Source organism: Pogoniulus pusillus, chromosome 23 (genome assembly GCF_015220805.1).
Source record: "Pogoniulus pusillus isolate bPogPus1 chromosome 23, bPogPus1.pri, whole genome shotgun sequence".
NCBI lineage: Eukaryota > Metazoa > Chordata > Aves > Piciformes > Lybiidae > Pogoniulus > Pogoniulus pusillus.
The window spans coordinates 9,328,113-9,351,851 of NC_087286.1; the positions used below are offsets into that span (position 1 = coordinate 9,328,113).

Below are 23,739 nucleotides of genomic sequence, written 5' to 3' on the forward strand. Positions count from 1 at the left end.
GCAGGCAGGATTTTCTGTAGATGTGCAGAGAGCACAATGTCTGTGGCACTTCTTGCCACCTTATGAGGCACTTAAATGCTTTCTCCCAGGAAACTTGAGACACTCAAGTTTCCAGGTAGTTCAAACTCAAAACATCAGGCCTAAGCTGGTCTGAAGCAAGAGGCAGAGCAGAACATGTCCAAGAGCAATGAGGCAGAAGCAGCTCAACTGCTTGCAACTTAGCACCACTTACATTACTTGCCTGAGTTCAACGGCTCCTTTGCCCACAGAGATTCACCAATCAAAATGGCATTTGCAAAACTTTTATCAGGTGAAACCAGGGCTATTTGGGCAAGACACCAACAAATAGCTAAACGCCTGTTTATCACTTTGGGAGGGGATACAATGGCACAAGCCTTTGTTTTGCTCCTGCCTTTGCTCCCCCCATCAGCAGAAGGGTGGGGCAAACCAGCACACGTTTTAGGCCTGTTAGCTTTCCAGGACAGTGTCAAAAAATACAGATGGAATTCAGGACACCAGAGAAGATCCTTAATAAAATACTGCTTCTACATCTCTTCTGAAAACCATCATGTAACGTTAAGTCAACTAGCACAATACAAAATACTATTAAAATGCAGCAGGATAAACACTGTGTTTTAACTTTAACATACCTCTATTTACTAAATTTGAAATGTATGTTTTCTCTTCTGTAGTTGCAAACTAAACAATTCATTTTCAAGCAAATACAGAACTTCTTGACTGAATCAGCCTGCAGTATTACTGATGGCTGCAAGTGGAAAGTCTACTTTTCACAGCTAACCTCACCTCATCTGCTAGCACACATTCATCACCAGTGTGAACCAACCCCAAATATCTGCTGTAGTCTTTCTCTCGTTCATCCTACAGAAACAATACTGGCATGACATGAAAACATAACCCAGCCCATACTGCCACCAGCACTGTCCAAGCACTTGGAGCTCACAGAACCCTTTTGGTTAGAAAAGATCTTTAACATCATTGAGTCCAACCATTCTCTAATTCTGCCAAGGCTGCTGCTAAACTGTGTCCCTCCCTCGAGGGAAGGTGTTTCTGAAACACCTCCAGCAATGAGGATTCAATCTCCTCTCAGGGGAGCCTGTTTCAGTGGTTGAGAACCCTTTCAAGACAAGAAGTTGCTTCTAATCTCCAACCTAAGCCTCCCCTGAGGCAACTTGAGGCCATTTCCTCTTGTCCAACCAGTTGGTACTAGAAGAGACCAACCCGCACCTGGCTCCTACCTTTTTCCAGGGAGTTGTAAAGAACCAGGTGGTGTCCTCTTAGCCTCCTTTTCTCCAGACCCAACAACCGCAGTGCCCTCAGCCACTGCTCCTCACCAGCTCTGTTCTCCAGAGTCTTCGCTGCTTTTGTTGCCCTTCTCTGAACCTGCTCCAGCAGCTCAATGTCCTTGGAGGGAGGGTCCTAAAACTGAACCCAGGACTCAAGGTGTGGCCTCGCCAGTTCTGAATACAAGGGGACAATCACTGCCCTGGGCCTGCTGGTCACAGTGCTCCTGATCTAGGCCAGGATGCTGTTGGCCTTCTTGGTCACCTCAGCACACTGCTGGCTCATCTTCAGCTGGCTGTCAATCAACTCCTTAAAGCCTGGGTTGTTTTTTTTTAACACAGATAATCAAGGTTCAAGTTTACAATAAATGTTTTCACTAACAGGCTGAAATAAAAGTTTAATGAGGAGGCTGGAAAAGTTTAAACTAAATCGGATGTGCTAGAAGGAAAAAAACAAGTTTCCCATCCAAAAGAGCATTAATTACAAACATACAAATTATTGTAATTAAAATCTGTATCCATGACACAAAAATCAGCTTTTGGATACATTATGCACATCATTAGTACTTTTTATGGTAGTAACCAAAATATTACTTTGAACTTCTAGCTGTAATGAAGACTCTTGCTTATGAACAAGCAAATAATCAAACACTGTCTTTGAGAATCAATTGTTTTGATTAAATGTACAAATAGATCCTTCAATTAAACCAAACCATCTAACCTTCAAAACAGCAGCACTCAAGCTTATTTTCCAAGAAGAGCATGAATGAAGGCAACTGGGAAACATAGTGGGATTTGAAAGGCAGAATGAAAAATTAATGGCACACCTACAGAAACTAATTTATACCTCTGCCCAGTGTACAACAAGGGCACACCAAGTCATTAAAAACCACATGGGTAGAAGGTCTATCTTCCAATAATATGAAAAAAGCTATAACCCCAAGTGTACTACCAGTTCAGTCATCCCTTCCACCTTAACTAACCTGGATATTATGTAACATTTTAACTAATTTGGTTTCTTTAGTTACCAACTAGACACATACAAAAACATAGTTGCACAAAACCTTGCTAGAATGCTACCTCACTAAGAGGTCTGTCTGCTGCTTCTTGTGTGGGTTTGTTTCTCTTTAAAAAGAGGCTTTAAGACACCAGACCCTGGAATTCCTTCATCTCCCCCACAAATCAATCTGAAAACACAGCCACCACTTCAACACAAATCTCTTTTACCTCAACTTTGTTCCTCCATCCTTTCTATCTACCTCTGGCTTCGTAGCACTTAACCTGCATGTGCTCTCCACAGACAATGGGAGCAGTATTGTACCCAGGAATCTGTTTGCCTTAAGAGCATGAACCTGTAAATCAGGAATCACAATTTCACTCTCCTGTTGCCTAGCAGGAAGAGTGACTCGATTAGGAAATAAACCCAGCATACCCATATTGTCATCTATTCACTTCATGTCAGTATTCCAAAGCAAGCCAGAAACTTGTAACGTGGCAAATCCTGAATCTGAGAGCAGAACTTCAAAAATAGTGACAATAAAGAATCAGCCACTTCACCATCCTCGACACACTAACCTTCTAAATAAACCTCAACAGTCTTTGCTATTTAAGGGACAAACGCCCCCCTAAAGTAGCAGCATTACTAAGGCTTGCGAGATCCTCACCATCTGATAATGGCCTGCAAGGACCCTGCCTCAGGAGCAACTCCTAACAAAGCACACACCAGGTAAACCTGACATCTTTTTCGAGCCAACCCTGAACATTCGGCTTCATCTAAATATTTTTATTTACCCTTTCCGTTGCATACAGAGTAGAAAATGTCACACTTCTCACACCCAACACCACTACTATTGTCTGAGGCAGCTAAATTGAAGTAGTGCTACACTCAGTTCAACCAAGAGGTCAATGTGCCTCAGTTGCCTGGAGACTGATGGTTGCTACAGCAGCACCAGATAAGCCAAGCTAAATAAGCTTCAGCTTGAAGCCAGAAAACATTTATGGCTAGCACAAAACACTGATGCAGTTGTCTCAGCATGCAGCACTGCACAAAATCCTGCAACTGCCTTTCAGACTACCTGAGCACAGCATAAGGTCACGCAGAGACAATCCCACCAAAGCAAGAGGAAAATGTAGAAAGTAAAAGGTTTTAATTTGGCTAAATACTAGATTACTTGCAACTATGATTCCTTTGTTCTTTTAGTTGAGTCACATGTTAGAAGGAATTTTCCCTCTGGCTGTAAATTCTTCCTCCTTGCCACTTTCCTCCACCCCCACCCCAAAAATCCTCAGATAGAATGAGAAGAAAATTGGATTTTTACCCATTTTGCCCATTAAACGGCTTTTAAGTAACAACCAAGAAAATTCAGATGGAAAAACCTGGCCTAGCACGATTCTTGTACCATTTTCCTTTTGCAGGACTCCTGAATTTAAGTGGCGCAAGTAGAGTGTAGTGGCTTAGGAAGGCAAGGCCCTGTTTTGCACTGCCATCTGACACCGCAGCATACCCCGGGCTGCCTACAGCACACTTTCTGCATCTACCACTGCTGGCAAATTCCTGTGGCTACAAGTCCCAAAGAGGAGCAAAACATTTCTTGACGAACAATTAATTTCTTTTTCCTCTGGATGACTTTTCCCTTTTTACCTTTTCCTTAAACTGTGAGATGAGTACGACAGAAGAATTTCAGCATGCAAGCAGTCTGTGATCCATGGACATATTATACCTTTGACCCAGTGGGCAAGAATCTCTTTGGAGAGATTTTATCACCAAAAGGCATTTTGATAACTACATAAAAGATGTTAATTTGTTTTCAGGTATCCACTGTTTTCGTGGATTAGAAGATTATAGTGCAAAAAGAGGCATGGGGTTTCCTTCTTCTGGAAGCAGGCTGCTTAACCCGTACACTATCACAATCTCCAGATGTTTTCTTAGTCTCTTTTTTCAATTACCACTCATATTAATGGTTATATAAATAATCTTTAGGCAGACAAATGAGTGCAATACAACCAAGTTGACCACAAATTTGTAAAGCCTGCTACTTTTTATCTTGGATCTTAAGGAAAAAAAACCCCAAAACCAAAGCACACAACACAACCACCACACACTGTATGGCAACGTATATGCTGAACTGAAATAACTAACAGAACTTATGAAGTATCATGTCCACGTGCAGGAAAGATCCCTTAACTCTAGATTACAGCTTCACAGATTGCATGGGGTTAGAAGGGACCCTCAAAGGTCATCTTGTCCATACCCCAGTAAGCAGCAGGGACACCACCGACTAGATGAGGCTGCCCAGGGTCACATTGAGTCTCATCTTGAGTATCTCCAGGGATGAGGCCTCAACCACAATCCTGTTCCAGTATTTCATCACCCTTATTGTGCAGAACTTCCTTCTGATGTCCAACCCAAATCCGCCCTGCTCCAGTTTCAAACCATTGCTCCTCATCCTAGCCCCACTGGTCCTCCTGAACAGTCCCTCCTCAGCCTTTCTTTAGGTGCCCTTCAGATACTGAAACACATTTCTAATGTCTCCCCAGAGCCTTCTCTTCTCCAGGCTGAACACACCAAATTCTTTCATCCTGTCTTCACAGGGGAGGTGCTCCAGCCCTCTGATCACCTTTCTGGCCTTCCTCTGGATCTGCTTCAGCAGTTCCACGTCTCTGTTGTGTTCAATTACACCAAATGACTCAGTAGCAGCGTAAGGAAAAGACCAGTACGACCTGGTGTCATGATCACCAGAGGCAGCATACTTTGGAGAACTGCAGCAACACATCTCGTCGGAAGCACGACCTGTGCTTTACACAAAGGACTTGTGAGGCTCCACCACAAGACACCCATTATGAGCGCTGGAGAGAAGCAGTAGGCATCTCCACTGTCTGCACTCTGGACTTCAGAAGAACTATTCTAGCATTCAACAACTCAGTTACTTCTATATTAAGAAGCAGACTTCAGGAAGTGGTCCAAAAAATGTGGAGAGCATAAGAGTCTTCCTAAGTTATGGAAATCATGTCTGGTTACATGCCTAACATAATCAACCATAATTACATCCTTTGCATTGCAAGAAAGGATTACTGCTTAAACTTACTGAGATTATTTTAAAGTCTCTAGTTTTAAGTTGTTGTGATTCACAGGTGTCTGCAAGAGTATTACCCTAAATTCTTTACTTAGCCATTACACATGGTTGTGATGTATACCTCTGGGTATACAACGCAGCCAGCCACCCAGAGAAGTCTGAGACTGTCACATCTGTTACATCCCAATGTCCTAGAACTGAGGACAGTTTGTCTTTTTACATGCATTCATTCCAGTCCCCAGAGAAAAGTTCATTAAGCACAGACAGCTAATAGACCTGCCATGTGCAAGAGTACACAGAGAGGACAGCCCAGAAATTTCCCTTAAATGGACTTGGATTTTTCTCCTTCAGATGCTTACCTGAAACTTTCCTCCCTTCCTCACATTGCTAAATACTTAACTGTTTTGAAAAAGTAAGTAACTACTCAAAGAAACATACCTTGTTTCTGGCCTAAGACTAGGAAACAGAAGCAGATGTAGGAGTACTTTCCTTAGCCATACTCGATTTGAGAATATGATATCCATTATTTAAGGCTACAACTCCAAACTGGACAGCACTATCCACCAGGTATGTGCATATTACTGTCTTAGGAAAGTAACAAATTTTCCCTTCTGGAGACTTGCAAAACCACCAAATTTTCAGCAAAGACTGCTTCTTGATGATGTGCTCTTAAATTCCCTCATAAATCCATCACTGTTTTGGAAGGTACAAGACTGCTCCAAAACTACTCCCAACCAATCTGTTGATGGAGACAAGAACTAAGAACTGAGTTCTTTTTTCCCCTGTGTTTTCACATTTTCCCATGAGTGTCAGAATAGAAAAGAAAAAGGAGAAAGTTCCCTTGATAGCATGCAAGATGATGAGCAAAGCTAAATTATGATAAGAAGAAAACCACTACAACAGAAAACTCAAATCAGTGCAAACTAGTGATGTGGAAAAAGAGAAGGGCACTAGAGAAACCCAAAAGTAGGGACTCAAAATTTCTCCTTCAGAAAGTGAGAAAATGAAGCCTCTGAAACATCAGGTGCCCTACATTCAGAATCTGAAAAGATTTGAGCTTTTGCATTCCTCTATTGTCAACAAATAGCTCCAAATGTAGTTGGAGGGGGGGAGGAAAGCAAGCCTTATCTCCCTCTTAAAGCTGCATCAGACAAAGGAGGATAACCAGCACTGCAGGAATGCCAAAGAAAACCCTTTGCTGGTTTTCCACTGCTCCTAGGGGGAGTAAAGCCAAACAAATTTCAGAAGAGATAATGAAGTGATTAAAGCAAATTTCTTTCACTTAGAATTGCAACTGAGTAGCGGCACCAACCTTCCCAATTAGCACATCTCCACCATGGAGGCAGCAGATCATTACACTATGTTGATGAGGTTCTATCAGCCATCACAAATACTTCCTGGACTATCAAGTAACTGACAACAACTCTCTCCTTTCCCTGTCTCTGTGCCGACTGTAAGGACTGCAGTTAGAGATACTTCTTGTCCTTTTCTTTCTCTTCATGACCTGCTTCTGCGGCAAAAGAAGTGCAGTAAGAGGTGGGACCAGGTCAGTGACAAATACAGGCAATATTGCTTGAAATTGCCTCACTGATGTGCTTTTATTACAGTCACTAAGCACAGATATCAAAGGAGACCAAAAAAAGACGACAAAAATCACCTACAAACTCACAATTACACTTCCAGAATAAGAACAAAACCTGAACATTAATCTGCTTATTCAGAACTGTATAGCTCATACAGTACTGAATCCCACATCAGCACCAAGAGTCGATGAGCTACAAATATTTAAGAGATGGCTGTGGGTGTTACAGAAACCACTGCCTGCCGTTGCCACTGCCACTGGAAATGCTTTAGAACTGAGATTCCTAAATTGGTGTGGGTTGAAAGGGACCTTAAAGATGATCTAGTTCCAAACCCCTGCCATGGGCAGGGACACCTCCTACTAGAATTCTTTCTGCTTTCCAGTCTACATCTCCCTTCCTCAAACTTCAATCCATTGTCCCTCATCCTATCACCCCTTGTTAAAAGTCTCTCCCCAGCTTTCTTATAGCCCACTTCAGGCACTGGAAGGCCACTATAAGGTCTCCCCAGTGCCTTCTCTTTTCCAGGCTGAACAGCCCAAATCTCTCAGCTGCCTGCCCTCATCTTTGTGGCCTTCTCTGGACTCTCTCCAGAGTTCAATGTCTTTTTCACTCTGGAAGCACCAGAAATGGATGGAGTACTCCAGGTGACAAGAGATTTTAATGAGATGACATGATACTTGAATGGAGTCTTCTCTTAAAAGGAATACAGCCTGAGACATGTCTTTAATCAATGACTGAAAGAAAATCCAGTCCAAATCTTCACTTCCACTTCTGCAATCTGAGCCTATATTCCCAACAGGGAGAAACAGCCACAGAGCACCAACAGAGCAACTTCACTCATCTAAGTCATCAAACAGGATAGCTCAGCCAATGTCAGACTCAGTCTTGACCAAAGCAGCAAACACATTTCAGTATAAAATACTAAACCTCATTAAAATCAAGACTACAAAAACCCCGTATTTTTTTTATCCAATGACCATCATTTCCTGTTGAGCAGGGTACAAATTCTGCTGTATGATACCAAAAGACACACAAGTGACTGCCTTTTTTGTTTGTTGGGGTTTGTTATTGTTTTTTTAATTAACATGTATTAATCACTAATAATAACTCCTCAGAAAGAGCAACACAGCAAACTAGTACAGAACAACATAAAAGGCTGACCAAGTTTCTCCTGTCATTACAAAACACAGGAATCTTGGAGATAAACTGAGCATAGAACCTCAGAGTGGTACAACTTCTGTCTTGGGAAATAGGGGAAAATTTAAGATAATAATCAAAATTACTTTTCTCAACAGAGCACTAATATTCCCACAGAAGTTAAAGACATGCTTCTGGGAGAAAACTTTATGTTTGGGAAATAGCAATTTGCAGTTGCAGGCTAAAACAAGAGTACTAGCAAACATGACAAGAGGATCAATTCACAGCAAATGAGGAGCAGGGATTTGTATGGGCTCTACCTTCCCTACTGTATCCCTTCCCCCCTATAATCTTGCAATCATTAACTGCACTAAAGAAGCCTCACTGAATTAAGCAGTGTAATCTAGCTAAGGCTGTATCCAACACAGAAAAAAGAAAGAATAGGATGGGGGGGGAAGGAAATCTCTATATCCAGCAAATAGCATTTTATTAGACAACTGATTCCCACCTCATGAGGAACACCAGCATTCAAATTCAGTTATGGCACAGCATGGAACACAAGCTAATCATCTTTTCTGGATTTATCAGGGTGACGTGAGACAGATAAGGTGATCACAAGGCCCACACTGTACACTTATCTTAAAACCAAGTAAACCCCATGTTCATCCTCTGACAGACTCTAACAAATACAAGTGACAATGCACAAGTCCTGCTCATTTAACTTTTCCATGTTGTTTGTGTCTTATCCAATCTCAGTGTCTCATTTTCAGACCACTATTAACTCATTCCACATAAAGATGCTGTTCCTTGCCACTGCTCACTACCACAGCTCCTGTACCTCTTTTGTTATCTCCTCTATCTTTTTGCAATAGAAACTGACTTCTCCTTTTGATATTAATTTCGTTTGTCCTCTTACCACCTTGTCAACACAGACTGGTGAGGTCTTTCAGCACTAATAGCTCACCTTCAGTGAGCATTGGACTAGACCTTTGGAGGTCCCTTCCAACCCAGACCATTCTATCATTCTGTAACAGCTCACTGCACAACCCAGCATCACCAGTAAACTTGGCTCCTGTTCCTCCTCCTCTTCCCAGATCACTTAGGAATAGGTTTGAGCTACACAGAAGGTCACAAGGCTGATCTTTCCAAGCCTCTGATGGTATAACTATGAAAACTGAGCATCTCCTTCTCTGGGATACCTGAAATCTTACGTAATCTGCTACTGAACTATGACACAACCTCTCCCCTTATCTCCAGCCTATTCAATTTAGGTGTCTTCAGTGAGTTATGGTGTGCAACACTCCTTGGGAATTAAAAGAAAAAACACACTAAAATAACTAACTCCAACTGGTTGTGTTTTCCGTTCAGTAAAGCTATGCTGGCTCTTTGCCAAAGCATCATGGGTTTAATTAATTTCTTTTGAATAGTTTCTATCAATTTGTACCCAAAATGTCACCCAATCTGGGGTGAAGCTGCCCAATAGCTTGCTACCTGTGTTGGCTTTCACATGGCATTGATGCTTTATGTGTACTGTACATGCATAGAGCTATGGATGCATTAAGCTTGATTTTTACCTCAGAAACTTCAGTAAAGACAAATGTAGAGTCCTGCATCTGGGGAAGAACAACACCAGGCACAAGTACAAACTAGAGGTCATTCTGCTGGAAGCAGCTCTACAGAAAAAGACCTTAGGGTCCTGGTGGATCACAAGTTATCCATGCGACAGCAATGTGTCCTTGTGGCTAAGGCGGCCAATGGTGTCCCAGGTTGCATCAAGAAAAGTGTCTCCAACAGAGCTAGGGAGGTTCCTCTCCCCCTCTACTCCACCCTGCTGAGACCATACCTGGAATACTGTGTCCAGTTTTGGGCTCCCCAGTTCAAGAGAGACATGGATCTACTCAAGAGGGTCTAACACAGAGCTATGAGGATGACGAAAGAACTGGAACATGTCTCCTATGAATAAACACTGAAAGACCTGGGACTGTTTAGTCTGGAGAGGGCTGAGAGGGGATCTTATCAATGTCTGTAAATATCTGAAGGCTGGGTATCAAGATGAAGGTGCCTGGTTCTTTTGGATGGTGCCCAGTGACAGACTTTCAAGACCCATCTAAATGTGCTCCTGGATAACCTGCCCTGGGTGACCCTGCTTTGGCAGGGAGGTGGGACTCGACCTTCTGAGGTCCCTTCCAACACCTAATATTCCACGATATTAATTCTCCAGGTTTACATCCAGTGTCTTAAATCACTGTACACTCTATATATTAAAAGTTGATTGCTTATATGCACATACAAAAGATTCCCATCAGAAAATGAAGACCACAAGAAACAAAGTATAAACAAGAAAAGTATAAACCCATCATCACCAGTACAGCATTCCTTCATGCTTGCACTCCAACCTTGGTGGCTCTCTACAGATCTAACTTCATACTTCCCTGCCTTGATAAATGCAGACTTACTCAACTTTGGTTAATATAAAAGTTTACTATAAAAATATTTTTTCTGGTTCATTAATTCAACTAAGTCATCCTCTTGCACTGCTCCAGTTCCTCCCTTATCCCTTTATCACCAAATATGAACTACAAATTCATAGAGTGGTTAGAGTTGGAAGAGATCTTAAAGATCATCTAGTACCAACTGCCTTGCCATGGGCAGGGACACCTCCCCCTACACCAGGGTTGCTCAAGGCCTCATCCAACCTGGCCTTGAACACCTCCAAGGAGGGGGCATCCACAGCCTCCCTGGGCAACCAGTTCCAGTGTCTCACCACCCTCACTAAAAGGAATTTCTTCCTAGTTTCCAGTCTAAATTTTTCCAGCCTAAATCCATTTCCTCTCATCCTATCACTACAAGCCCTTGTAGATAGTCCCTCCCCAGGTTTCTTGTAGGCCCCCTTCAAAAAAGGCCTGCATTTGTATAACCTTTCCAATACAAAACTACAGCATATAAATCAACTCTCATTTGCTACCAAGATGTCAGCCTTGGACACCCCTTGGTAGAGTTAGTCTTAGTCATCCGTTTGTCAAACCCCTCTGGTTTATAACTGCTACCAGCATTTTTGCATGAAACTTGCCAAACTCTCCATATTTTCCTCCTTTAAATCCTTTCTTAAAACATGGATGAGACCAGACATTGATTAGAGCACTGATGAACTGTAACCAGCATTTATGCTACTAGTTGTAACAGGGTGCTTATTACTACACACTTTCACAGACCAATTTTTAAGTCTATGTGGGACTATGCAATATCAGGGGGAACTTGCAGCCACTCTACCATTTGCATCACAAATACATTATTTCTTAGCCTATTTTCCAAACACATCACTATTTAACATCGAGAACAAGCAGGTCAAGAAGACTGTTTGCTATCTTAAACTCTTGTGATAGTTTACCTGAGTTGCAGCAACAACAGTAGTTATAGAAGGCGCAGTTGAAGGTGACAGAGCTCCCACTTGCTGCAAGTGGCCTGAAGCCTGCTGAGGTAAATGAGAGCTGGAAACGGGAGTGCTAGATCCTGAGCCAGATACTGCATTTGGAAATGATACTGCTACATCATTGCTGCTAAAAATACCTGAAAAAAAATTACAAAAACAATTACATGCATCTCTCTCTCTCCCCCTCCCTCTGTTTTTTTTCAGTAGCCATGTAAATATGCAGTAGAAAATTAATCAAGATAAACAAGATCACTTAAAACATAATGCAGAAAGCTCCTGTGTAGAAATTCTAACCATGCTGAGTGATAAAAGTGCTCTCATCATCTGACATTCTACAGTTCAGGGATCACAGATTGATTCAGGTCTAGGTTTTCGTAAAACATGTGTGATACATCAAATATTTATGTGCACTGCAAACTGCTCAAGTATTGACAGTAGCAGAATTTTTGGCTAAAATGTCTGCCTTCAATGGAGTCTGCTACCAGCTTGTTGTGTCAATGAAATGCTGTAAAATGAAGTATTTGGCTGTATAATCAAACAAGACAGAAATGGGAAAATGCTTTTTAGCTTCAAAGCACAACATCCATTGGTCCAAAACTCTTATTTTGGCAGCTAAAGATTGCCCATCTATTTTTAGGAAAGCACTGACAGCAAGCCTGAGGACAGAGGTCTCAGATATGCTGGTAGAACTGGGTGGGATTTCACATATTCACAAACTAAAACTCCATCCATGATGTATGAATGCTTGACTAACATTTCTGCTAGAGCAGCCAACGAGTAACAGACTACACAGGTTAACATTACTCAGACTTGTACGTTAGCAATTTAAACAGGAAGAGTTCATACCCCTCTGTGAAGCCATTACTTCTGTTCATCTACATGCAGGGTAAAGTTCAGAATATAGGTTGGGAAAAAAACCCTACTGACCAGAAGCCCAGGACAAGAAGTAGTACCTGTCTATGAAACTGTTAGGCTCCACGTGCATTAGATAAGTGAGCTGTCAGCTGGCCAGGGAATATCAAGCATGGTAGCACTGAACTGCAGTTAGAGGAAGAGTGCCACAGGGAGTAAACAGAAGTAGAATGAACATGGTTAGATCAAAAAAAGCAACAGAACTGAAATGCCAGTTAGAAGGCAAAGGGTGGAGCTAGTTTGTCACTCATACAAATAATGATCTGGAGAAGGCAGTGACAATAAGAAGATAGGCAATGTTAAAACACCACTCGCCACCCAGCAATCCCTCTGAGCACAGGCAATCAAGAGAGACCATCACCCAAACCCACACATAGTAAGCAAATACTGATGCACCTTCAATTCCCTGCCTCTGCTAAGGGCCAAAAAAAAGGTGAGAGAAAACCAGCCAGACCCAAAAGAGGAAGAAGATATGAAAAAAAACAGCTGAAGACACATTCTGGCTTTTTTTTTCCTGCCTAACCAAGGTTAGTGACTTCTTGTCATCTCATCTTGTCCCCAGCCTCTTGGTCACAGCACAGTTCCATACCAGCTCCATTCTTCTACTGACCTCTGCCTCTTTTTTCCATTTAGCACCTTCTGGGGTCACTTTCCCCTTCCTTTTTTTTTCCCCACCAGCCCAAAAGTCAACCATTATGGCATTACTAACAGGCAAAAGTTTCTTAACGTGTTCACTTTGTTATGACTTCTCTCCAATTACACCTGCCTCGCTTAACTGGACAATGAAGTCTATGGCGTAGATCTTACACAGCATCAAACCAAACATCATTAACCACTAGCCTTGCTACTGTGTCTTCTCTTAGATGTGACAACTACAACCACAAAACCTGAAATATACCCCAGGCCCTCAAAACATTTTTTAAAACTTGATTTCAATCAGAGATTTCAAAATGAGATTTTTGACCATTTGTATCTTTACTGTACTAAAACAATTAAACATACAAAAAATCTTGGAAAAGCTGAGATTCTGATGCAATCATCTGGCTTTGGGAACTGATCATTTGGAGACTAAAAACAACGAAATATCACAACACTCATAATTAAATCTTAAGAGCTCATCATCAGGAATGCTGTCACTGTCATAAAATATAAGTGCCAATGAGTGAAGAAACAAAAAAATTTAGTGAGGGTCAAGTTAGTAAAAAAGAAAGATGTTTTGCCAGAACAGTAAAACAGTTCTAGTATTATAAAGCTATTGAAATTTTTTTCCCCTTAATTTTTCAAAACCTTCCATATTTAATAACTGCAGTTTCTGCTGATTTTATTTGAATGCTAAGGTTTATTCTTCCTCTTAAAAACAACATTTTGGAATACAAGCAGATGCCAAATCACAGGTATAAAACTAATTCCAAAAGAAAGACAAGCAGTAAACTAGTTTTTTTCAGTGGAATGAGGTAAGCTGTTATTTGTTGCTAGTAACAGCAGCTGTAGTAGTGGTATTAAAAACACTATTTGTTGTTGCAAAATGCAGGACACACATGACTTGTTTGCACACTCTGGTGGGGTTAAGTATTTCCATTTTGCAATATCTTACACAGTATATAAAGTACATGCACCTTCTGGCATTAGTCGTGCAACCAAGGTATTGCCCCATGCAAGCATCTGAATAAGAGCTGTATGCTGAGCATACAAATCAATCCTTGAGTTTTACACTGTCTCAAACATGGCTGGATTAAAAAAAAAAAAAAGCTATGCATATATCATATTAGAAAATCAAGAAAGTACATGCTTAAAATGTCTCAAACATATCATGTTGTCCTGTTGGGGTTTGGGAAGAGATAAATCATTTTGCGGATCAGGAAGGAATAATAATGAAAGGCTGAACAAATCACTATAAACCACATGAATGTTTAAAACAAACAAATCACCTTGAAGTCCTTCCCATAATGCTGAAAATCCAAATAGCTACAGCTTGTGATGAATGGCACAGTGTCACTTGCCAGAGGCATAAACAGCAGTTAAATACAACCTTCAGCATTTAAAAACAGAACACACTTCATTCACAGAATGGGTTGGGTTGGAAGGGATCTTAAACATCATCCAGTTCCAAACAGCCTGCCATGGGCCGGGACACCTTCCACTAAACCGGGTTGCTCAAAGTCTCATTTAACCTGGCCTTGAACACCTCCAGAGAGGGGACATCCACCACTTCCCTGAATAACCTGTTCCAATATCTAATTACCCTCACTGGCAAGTTCTTCAGCTGCAGGTGGAAATGGACATCTAACACTGCTGGGTAAAGTCTGACTGTGCTTAACACTACCAAGCCCTGCAAAACGTGGCTTCGGGCTCTGGCAGCTAGAATGCATGTACAGCCTGTGCTACTGGACTGAAAGGCTTAATGAAAAAGGGAACTGCAGGGGGAAAAAATAAAGGCGTCTCTGGAGAACAAATAGCTGCCTGCTTAGCACAGAAGAGCAGTACTGCAGAGCAGGGGACGCATCAGAGTATGCAGAGAAAATGCATTCTTTTTGCTGACACAATGACAAAAATAAAAGGAATTAAGAGTTTCAAGAACAGCAAAGGAAAATAAAACACACAACAGCCTTAAGTCAGAGCTAGCTCTGCAGCAGCACATGCCAAGGGGCACATACAACAAATTTAGTGACTTGACTCCAAAGCTCAAAAATAAGCTGTTCCATGGGTAGAAGATTTAACAAAGCAGATTAAATTCTGGCTTTCAGTAGTGTTGCATCTCTCACAGGACACTGACCCACTACGATTTCCAACCATGATTTCTGTATCTAGTTAGGAAACCCTCAGTTCTATTTATTTTCCAGTACTACACAATTCAGTTCCCTCATCTTCCCCTCCCATGCTGGTGCTTACCTAGTTCCACCAGACAAAACCAGGCTCCTGTAGCCATACCATAGCCATACCTTGACCTTCCCTATTGCATCAGCTTAACATATTTTAGACTCCTTTATCAAGTTTACTTGAAATTGGACAACAGGCTCAAAGCTAACTGTGGGCCAAAATCAAGAGAGAAAAGATGCAGACTGCTTCCTTCAGAAGCCAGGAAAACGTTCTCCCTACCATTAAGAAGTATTGTATTTTTAAAGTCTCTAATTTGAAACTTGCAACAATTGTGAAAAGAGGAAGTTCTTGGAGCTATTTGGCACAGGTTGCTGTTCCTAGCATTTTGGTAAAATGTAAAGGGTAAGCAAAATATGGACAGAGATGTTTGGGGTTTTGTTTTTTTATAAGATGTAAACTTGTGATCCCACAGAAGTAGTACAGAACTACTGAACTTTCCACTTAGGGCAGGACAGAGACAGGACAGGGAGGTGGGAGCAAAAACCTCAAAGAGACTTGTAGCAGAACTCACAGAAATCAAATGAGATTTTGAGTTCTAAGACCAAGAAGTTCTTTACAAACCCTGAAGCTATACAGCTTCACTTCCTGTACTGATCTCAGAAAGTCTCCCCTACAACCAGGATAACATCCTATACAGAGCAAAATGAAAATGTACTTTTGAATGAAACATGTAGAAAAAATTAAGTTTAATGACATGAAAAAGAACCTGTTGTGTTCCAGCAGAACATTCATAGTGGAAGAAACACACTACTGTTTGTTATTTTGTACTACGGACATCAACCGAAGTAAACCTAATGCTAAACACAAGCAAATAAAAAGAGGTTATTGTGACACAGCTGTCCAAAAAGTGAAGAAAGTCGTGTTTGAAACTGCTGAGCTAGCAATAATATTTCCTTTCGGTTCACCTGATATAATGAAGCTGTAGCTTAGATGCTAACGAAGCAATCTGAAACCCAAGAATCAAACCGGCTGTTCTGCTGCTGCTGAGCAAAGTGGCAGAGTTCACTTTCAGATGGGCAAGATTCTGAAGTACCAGTTCCAGAAATGGCAGTTGCTGTTCTGCAGCTGATAACAAGCAAGCATTTCCCTTTTCAGGGACTGGGAGGTCCTTTTTTTACAGAGACCCAGCAGCTTCTCTCACAGATCAATAGTCATTGCCCATTCTGTGTCCTCTCCATGATGAGGGAGCAGGAAAAGCCTCTAGACTTCAAAAGCCCAAAGAATACAGGCTGCTGAGGGTAGAGGGAAGATACCAAATACAGATGCACACACTTTCATAACAGAAGAGCTGTTCTGGTTTCACACCTACTGACAGAAGGCAGACTGCAGGAATTACTCTCTTGGAAAATATTCTATAGACAGGACTGACAGTCAAAGACCAAAATACTCAGCAAGAACCTCCAGACAACCAAGGAAGACAATTCATCACAGCAATGAGTAAATGAGCTAAAGGAGCAAAGTCATATCATCCTCATATACAGCAGAGACCTAAGTCTGTGATCCAATTCCATTAAAATTAACTCCAAATCCTTGACAGCTCAGCTAGCAGATGCTAAGTCACTCTTCTGCCAGCTCCCATTCCTATGCTCACGATTCTGACTCCTATCATCTACAGTCATTGAAACAGGTAGTCAGAAATGGGATGGGGGTGAAGGACAAGAACTGATTCGTGTAGGCAACAAAGCCTTCTACTCCTTTCAGCCAGTCCCACCTGCTGCAATGAAAGTTTCTTTGTACTTATCTCATATGCATTAACAACACACATCAGCAGCCTTATAGACTTCACCCTTCAGTAACCTGCAACAGAGAGGAACACACAGTCCAGCTAACTGACACAGAACCATAGGTGAGTTGACTAAGCCAGCTCAGTCATCCTAGTCTCCTCTCTTACTTGTATTGCCACAGGCAGGCTTTCCATACAAGATTTCAGAACTGCCCAGACCACTGTCAGCAAGGTCACAGCTCCCTGATGCAGAATGCTTGCTCCTCATCTGAACTCTTCCAGGCTGCCACAAGTATTGCACTGTAGCCCTCCACAAGAGAAGCCCAGCTCAGGTGGATTTGCTCTGAACATGACACAAGGAGACAGATGAAGGACAGGCTGGATCAGTAACACAAGGTGTGTTCCTGGACCAGTATATCTACCTATAACTGTGACCAACTGTCAGAGGAAAAGCATGGTAAAAAGGAAGCCTGAAGTAATGCTTTCCTGAAATCCTTTCTCATCCTCTAGAAGTCTGTAACATACACATTTTGAGTTTGAGGAACAATCTTTGTAATTATTAGCCTTAAATTTGCTACTAACCTCACCTCAGTTAATTTCTCCCACTCCTTTATGAACAGTAGTAACTTATCAAATCATGTCCCACAGCAAAGTTATACCTCAGTTAAAACGTGTGGTTTGGTTTTTGGGGAGAGGAGGAGTGAAAAGTAGGGACAACATTGGGGGAAACTTCCTTTAATTTGTATTCCTCCAGTTGTTCTGAGTTCTCACAATAAATTCTGGAGAAGCTTTAGAACTCCCTGTTTAAGGTTCACATATACAATTAATTCAGACTTACAAAATAAGGCACAAAGAACTTCATGCTTATTGTAGCCCTATTCAAGAAGTTTTGAAGTACTCTTCTAGACTAAGAGCATTAAGATAAGGAGTGTCACAAGCATAGATGAGACACATGCTCAGGACTACAGGAAAAAATTGTAGCTCAAGTGTGTCAGCACAGAAAGATCTATGCAAGAAGGAAAAGTTAGACAGATATAGAAGAACAATTGATACATCATAGAATGGTTTGGGTTCAAAGATACCTTACAGATGATCTAGTTCCAACCCCCTGCCATGCACAGGAACACCTCCTACTAAACCAGGTTGCTCAAGGCCCCATCCAGTCTGGCTTTCAACACTTCCAGGCTTTAAGCCTCTGCAGCTTCTCTGGTCAGCCTGTTCCAGTGCCTCGATGCCCTCACTGGGAACAATTTCTTCCTAACGTCTAAGCGAAATCCTGCTTCTTCAAGTTTGAGGCCATCACCTCTCATCCTGCATAACGATCTTAACTTTTATTTCAGATGTTGACTTTCGTCTTAGTGAGTCAAGACAAGCCTAAGTTACTTTAATGTGACATACTAAAACCAAAGCCATTTCAGGATCACTTAGCACATATTCCCAAGTAAAAGCATGACACTCGTGAGCTCCCTTTCTTGCTCCATTTCCAGGGAGAACTAAATGCATTCGCTTCAGAGCTCCATCAACCTACCACAGACAGCAGCCAGAATGGTGTGAAGCCATCTCAGTGCTCAAATACTGACTGGCAGCATAGAGATTTCCTTCAACTCTTAACATAATACAGTCTTTTGTGGTAGTTTCTACTTCCAAGCTCTCTGTCCTTGGGATTGCAGAGATCTGAAGCTGGTGTCTCAGAAGGCACACTGGAAGCTGCTTGGTTTGAGGCAGAATTTCCCAAGCGTGGGCCAGTAAGAGCGGCTGGCCAGTACCAACGGCAATTCCGTTGTGGTTAGTCAGGCCTGGTGGTGGGGAACAGCTGTTGCCTGAACTGCTGGAAGACCACACACAGATGTCCTTAGGAAGAGCTAAGGCTTTAGAGCTGTGCCCTGGAAACCCACAGACAGGTAGAAATTGCAATGGTTGACAAGTTAACAAGAACACTCAATACTCTGAAACAAAGGACATACACCAACTTGTTACTTGCCCTTCTCTTCTTCCTCCTTGTTTTTCAATTTATATGGTTTACCCAAACACTCCTGTCTCCAGCCCTCAATACAGGCAGATGGCTTTTCACCCATACTGCCCACCACTCCTGTCTCCAGCCCTCAATACAGGCAGATGGCTTTTCACCCATACTGCCCACCACTCCTGTCTCCAGCCCTCAATACAGGCAGATGGCTTTTCACCCATACTGCCCATGATGGGCCAGATTCCAAAAAATAAACTCTTTCCTGCTCAGCACAGATTCTGTCGAGTTTAGATTACCTTGTTAAAACCAACAAACAAAAAAAAAAATCACACAGACACTGAATGGTTTGTGTTGGAAGGAACCTCAAAGATCATCTAGTTCTAGACTGCTGCAGTAGGCAGGGACATCTTCCACTAAATCAGGTTGCTCAGGGCCCTGTGCAGCCTGGCCTTGAACACCTCGAGGGAGGGGGCATCCACAACCTCCCTGGGCAACCTGTTCCAGTGTCTCACCACCCTCGCTGGAAAGAATTTCTTTCTCATTGCAAAGTCATTCCCCCCTCGTCCTATAACAGGAAACCCTTGTAAAAAGTTCCTTCCTGGATTTCTTGTAGGCCCCTCCAAGTACTGGAAGGCTGCTTTAAGGTCTCCTCAGAGTCTTCTTTTGCATGACTACACTTCTGAGTCCTCCTTTTTAACTGAATCTTTCACGTGTGTTAGAGACTTTAGCTACCATCTTTCCTCCTCTACACTGCCAGCACATGGTTCAACTGAGAGGCTCTGACCACACCTTTACATCAACCTTACTCCTCCCAGCTTGTACTTGCCTCTACTCAAAATGAAACTCCCAGTTCTTTCTTTTTGGTACTTTCTTGCTGATGTGCAGCCACCTTAAACTCAGTGCAACTAAAAACACCCAAGCTCCTGATAAATATCTACATCAAACCTCACAGATAAGGACTCTCTAATCCTCAGCATTATCTGACTCATCATTTGAATATGCTGTGGGAGTAAACAGTCTTGTTGTAGTTAAATATTTACCTCAAGTTTGAATACTTTCTTTTCATCCTAAACATGCATGGCAAGATGCTTCCTCACTGTTCAATCTATCAACAGTTCTACCTATTCTCGTTAATTTCACTCACACACATCCTTTTATCAAAACAAGAGCCGTCAAAACACCAACCCTGCAAGACTGGGGAGGGGAAAGTACCCAACTTTAAAATCTTGCTTAGAGAAACATGGGGAAGCAGATAAAATACACACCCCTCCAAGACGAGGCAAGGTGGGGAAGAAAGGTGGATTAGATGATAAATCCTGTCCAAACACTGTACTAAACCAAACATCAAACATGCAGGTAACATGATGCTCCCCCACAGTCATGAGCCATCCAAAGCATTGTTATTGCTTGACAAGAAAGCACACAACATTAAGCAACCACTTTCCTCTGTGCCCTTCCAACTTCCCTGCTGGAGTTGGGAATATGCAATCAGTTTAAAAGGAAATGTCAATGTGGGAAGAAGGCATGACAAATGGCTTTCCATTAGGATCTGTTCTGCTCGCCTTTGTGAACCTACGCCTCTTGAACGCGAAACAGCAAAACACCTCTGCTTAGAAAACAGCAGAAACTCACCAAGTCCAAATTCAGCACACTTGGTCAGATACCCTTCAGGTGTTTATTTTTGTTCAGAAAAATGGTGAGCTTGCTTTCCTTCATCTCAAAGTTGCTTCAGAGCACTGTATACCTGGGAGAGTGAGAGGGAAACCCTATATCAAAAGGAAAAAAATCTAAGCCTATGTTACTAAAGCAAAGCAAATCCAGAGAAATTCCAGTATTTCTCACCACATGGAAGCTATGAAAGAGAAATGTAATGTCATCTTTTTGTTATTTTGTTACTATAAACATCTGCCTAACAGATGTGGTTTGTGGCTCTGACACTGTGAAAAGCAGAAGTCCTATAGAACTGCTACCTTCAAGTGTAAAGAACTTTACCATGCAAAGTTAAAACGTTTAAACTCTTTTGCATATGCTGAACCCCAAGTCCACACAATTTGCAGTGCATACAGCACTGCTCTTCCAACATACACACAAAGCAATATGAAAATCATTCTCTGGCTGACACCAATGGATTAAAAAAAAAATCCACTTTTTATTAACAGATCACCTGACACTAATTAAATATCACATTGAGGAATAAGCTTGAGCATCTCCAAAACCAGCCTCATGAGAGGGCTTTAGCTGTAAATATTCCCTCCTAAATCTTTCAGTGACTCATGAGCATAGCTGTGATTGTTTCCTACAAACGAACAATAGCCTTGAAAAAGTAAATCAGGGTCTAATTTAATAAGATATGTTTCATTTCCACTGCCTGTGAGTGAAGACAGAACTAGGGGTACAAAGCCAATGCTGAATACTGAAGGAAAATGACAATTAGACACATTAAGGATTCAATATTACTCCTTGTGAAACTGATAGCGCTGTTATCAGTGACACAAAGACTGGACAAAACAAGGCTACCTTCACATGCATGGCTTGTAGTAATTTAAGCAGTCAGGAAGGCAAGTGGGAGAATGCCTGAGGTAGACACCACTATGACACACCTATGAATGGAGCACAGAAGGACAACTAGAAACACTATTCACAAAATTAAAGAAAGGAATCTCAGAACTGGAATAAAACTGTTATCGTTTTACTGCGCACATACAAAAAGATCATAAAAAGAGAACTGAGCACTATTGACCTATCAGGCTCCTGCAGACAATCTACAAAGTTTTCACTCAAGTACTGAACAATTGACTCACTGCAGACCTGTATTTCACCCAATCCATAGAATATGCAGACCTTCAATCAGGATTTTCCACAAAAGGCTATCCTTTGTGATAAATGAAGCACTGAAAAAAGATTCTAATATAACTTACCATTATGTATGGTATTCATCAACTTGGAGAAGGCTTTTGAGTTAGCAGAAAAGGGGCTTCATGTTAAGATCATGTTTAACAGACACAAAAGAATACATGTATAGATAGGAATTTCAGGGAACAATAATATAGCTGAATACAGCTTTCTTGTTAGAGCTCTGATCATTCACAGCAGCTCAAATTGTAGAATGGATTTATTTCTATCCACTACGAATTTTTACTTCTATTTCTTTTATCAGTGTTTGTTAGCTTTTAAATGTCAAGTATCAGAAGAATATTCCAGCACAGGCCACTTAACCACATTCCAAAGCTACTGGTAGGAATTCCAACACTTTGCAGCAACAATCAAGTGGCTCAACAAAAGACTGATTTAAATGTCATTGTCTAAAACAAATAGAGAAATCTAAACTGAAGCTGCTTGCTAATTTTAATGCTAAGGCCCGTTTTTTGGGGTCGGTTTGTTTATTGTCACTGACTGACACTAATTCTATCGATAAGAAGTCTAACAGAGAACAGAGGTGTCTCCTAAACTTGAGACAGCTCAGCTGAAAAACTCAAAGATGTACAAAGAAAGACCATCCAGCTAGTGGAACACCAAAGGAGATGCTTGCATGAACGTTTGCTTCTAAGTTGGGGTTTGTGAGAATCTTGATGTCTGATCATTAAGTGCCAGAATTCAGTGACATCCTCTACTGGGTAAGTGAAGTCTCCAAGGAAGCCTCCACATCACCACGACACATGAATGCCCAGTTCCAGAGTGGTGGCAGCCATGCAGTTGGTCATCTCTTCCACTTCCACCACCAATTTATTCATACTTAGCATAATGACCTCATGACAACTATTTTAGTTTTAATTTATTACTTCACACTTTCACACCACAGATCAACAATGCCCTCAGTTTACCAGTCTGGTCTGACAAGCCGATCAAATGGATGATTCTGCAGGCAAGAGAGAGTCTAGTGAACCCCTCTGTGTCAGACCTCCATGGGTGGATTTTGTCCCTGCAGCAGCTTCTGAGCTCTGACTGCAGTAACTCCTCCTGTTCCAAACGGGGCATTGTCTTTCATGCTTTATTTTTCCCTTCTTTATTCTCCCTACAACTGGTAGCTACTGGAGACTGCTGCCATTAGCCATCTTGTAACTGCCAGGCAATTCTGAACATCAGGATTCCCCCCAAAAATGAATTAACAACAAAGTCAGTTTAAGCTTTTTCTGTTGATACCAAAACATTACAAACCCAGTTTGGATCGTTAAGGAAAAAAAAACAACAATCTTTTTTCAATCCTTCTCTTCAACCTAATGCCCAAGTTTGAATAATCAGCTAAAATTACTTCCTTGAAGAAACAACTTCTAAAATAAGTAATATTTGAATTAACAAATCGTATTTTAGTAAAAGTATTTTGACTAAACTATTTTAATTACAAACCAAATCGATATTGTGAAAAAAAAAACCACCAACCAAATAGTGAGGGGTTTTTTTTTCCATTTTTTGTGGTACAAAAAAATAAAACAGCAACCTAACATACAAAATCCTGGATCTGCTAGACAAAACTGGATGCATCTGATAAAAATAAGTTGTAGTTTTCTTTCAGAGAGCTAACAACAACAACATACAAAACCACACTCCTAAATAAAACTACTCATTTAAAAGGCAAAAATTAAGTGATAAAAAGAAATTCCAAGTTGATGAAATGCAGAGAGTGAACATGGCTGGGATCATCTACATTATAGATGTATATGGGCAAAGTAAAGGGTAAAGGGTGAGTGCCAGGAGGCTGGAGCCAAGCTCTGCTTGGTGATGCCCAATGACAGGACAAGG

General features: G+C 41.5%; 1 protein-coding gene across 4 annotated transcripts in view; it reads right to left on the reverse strand.

The window, feature by feature from the left end:
* MLLT10 (MLLT10 histone lysine methyltransferase DOT1L cofactor) overlaps positions 1 to 23,739 on the reverse strand; it is a 124,672-nt gene that overhangs the window by 23,776 nt on the left and 77,157 nt on the right. For all 4 annotated transcript variants that reach the window (XM_064162520.1, XM_064162523.1, XM_064162521.1 and 1 more), the window contains one exon: positions 11,483 to 11,661. In XM_064162520.1, coding sequence (XP_064018590.1) covers positions 11,483 to 11,661 — 179 coding nt within the window. The remainder of the gene's footprint in view (positions 1 to 11,482; positions 11,662 to 23,739) is intronic.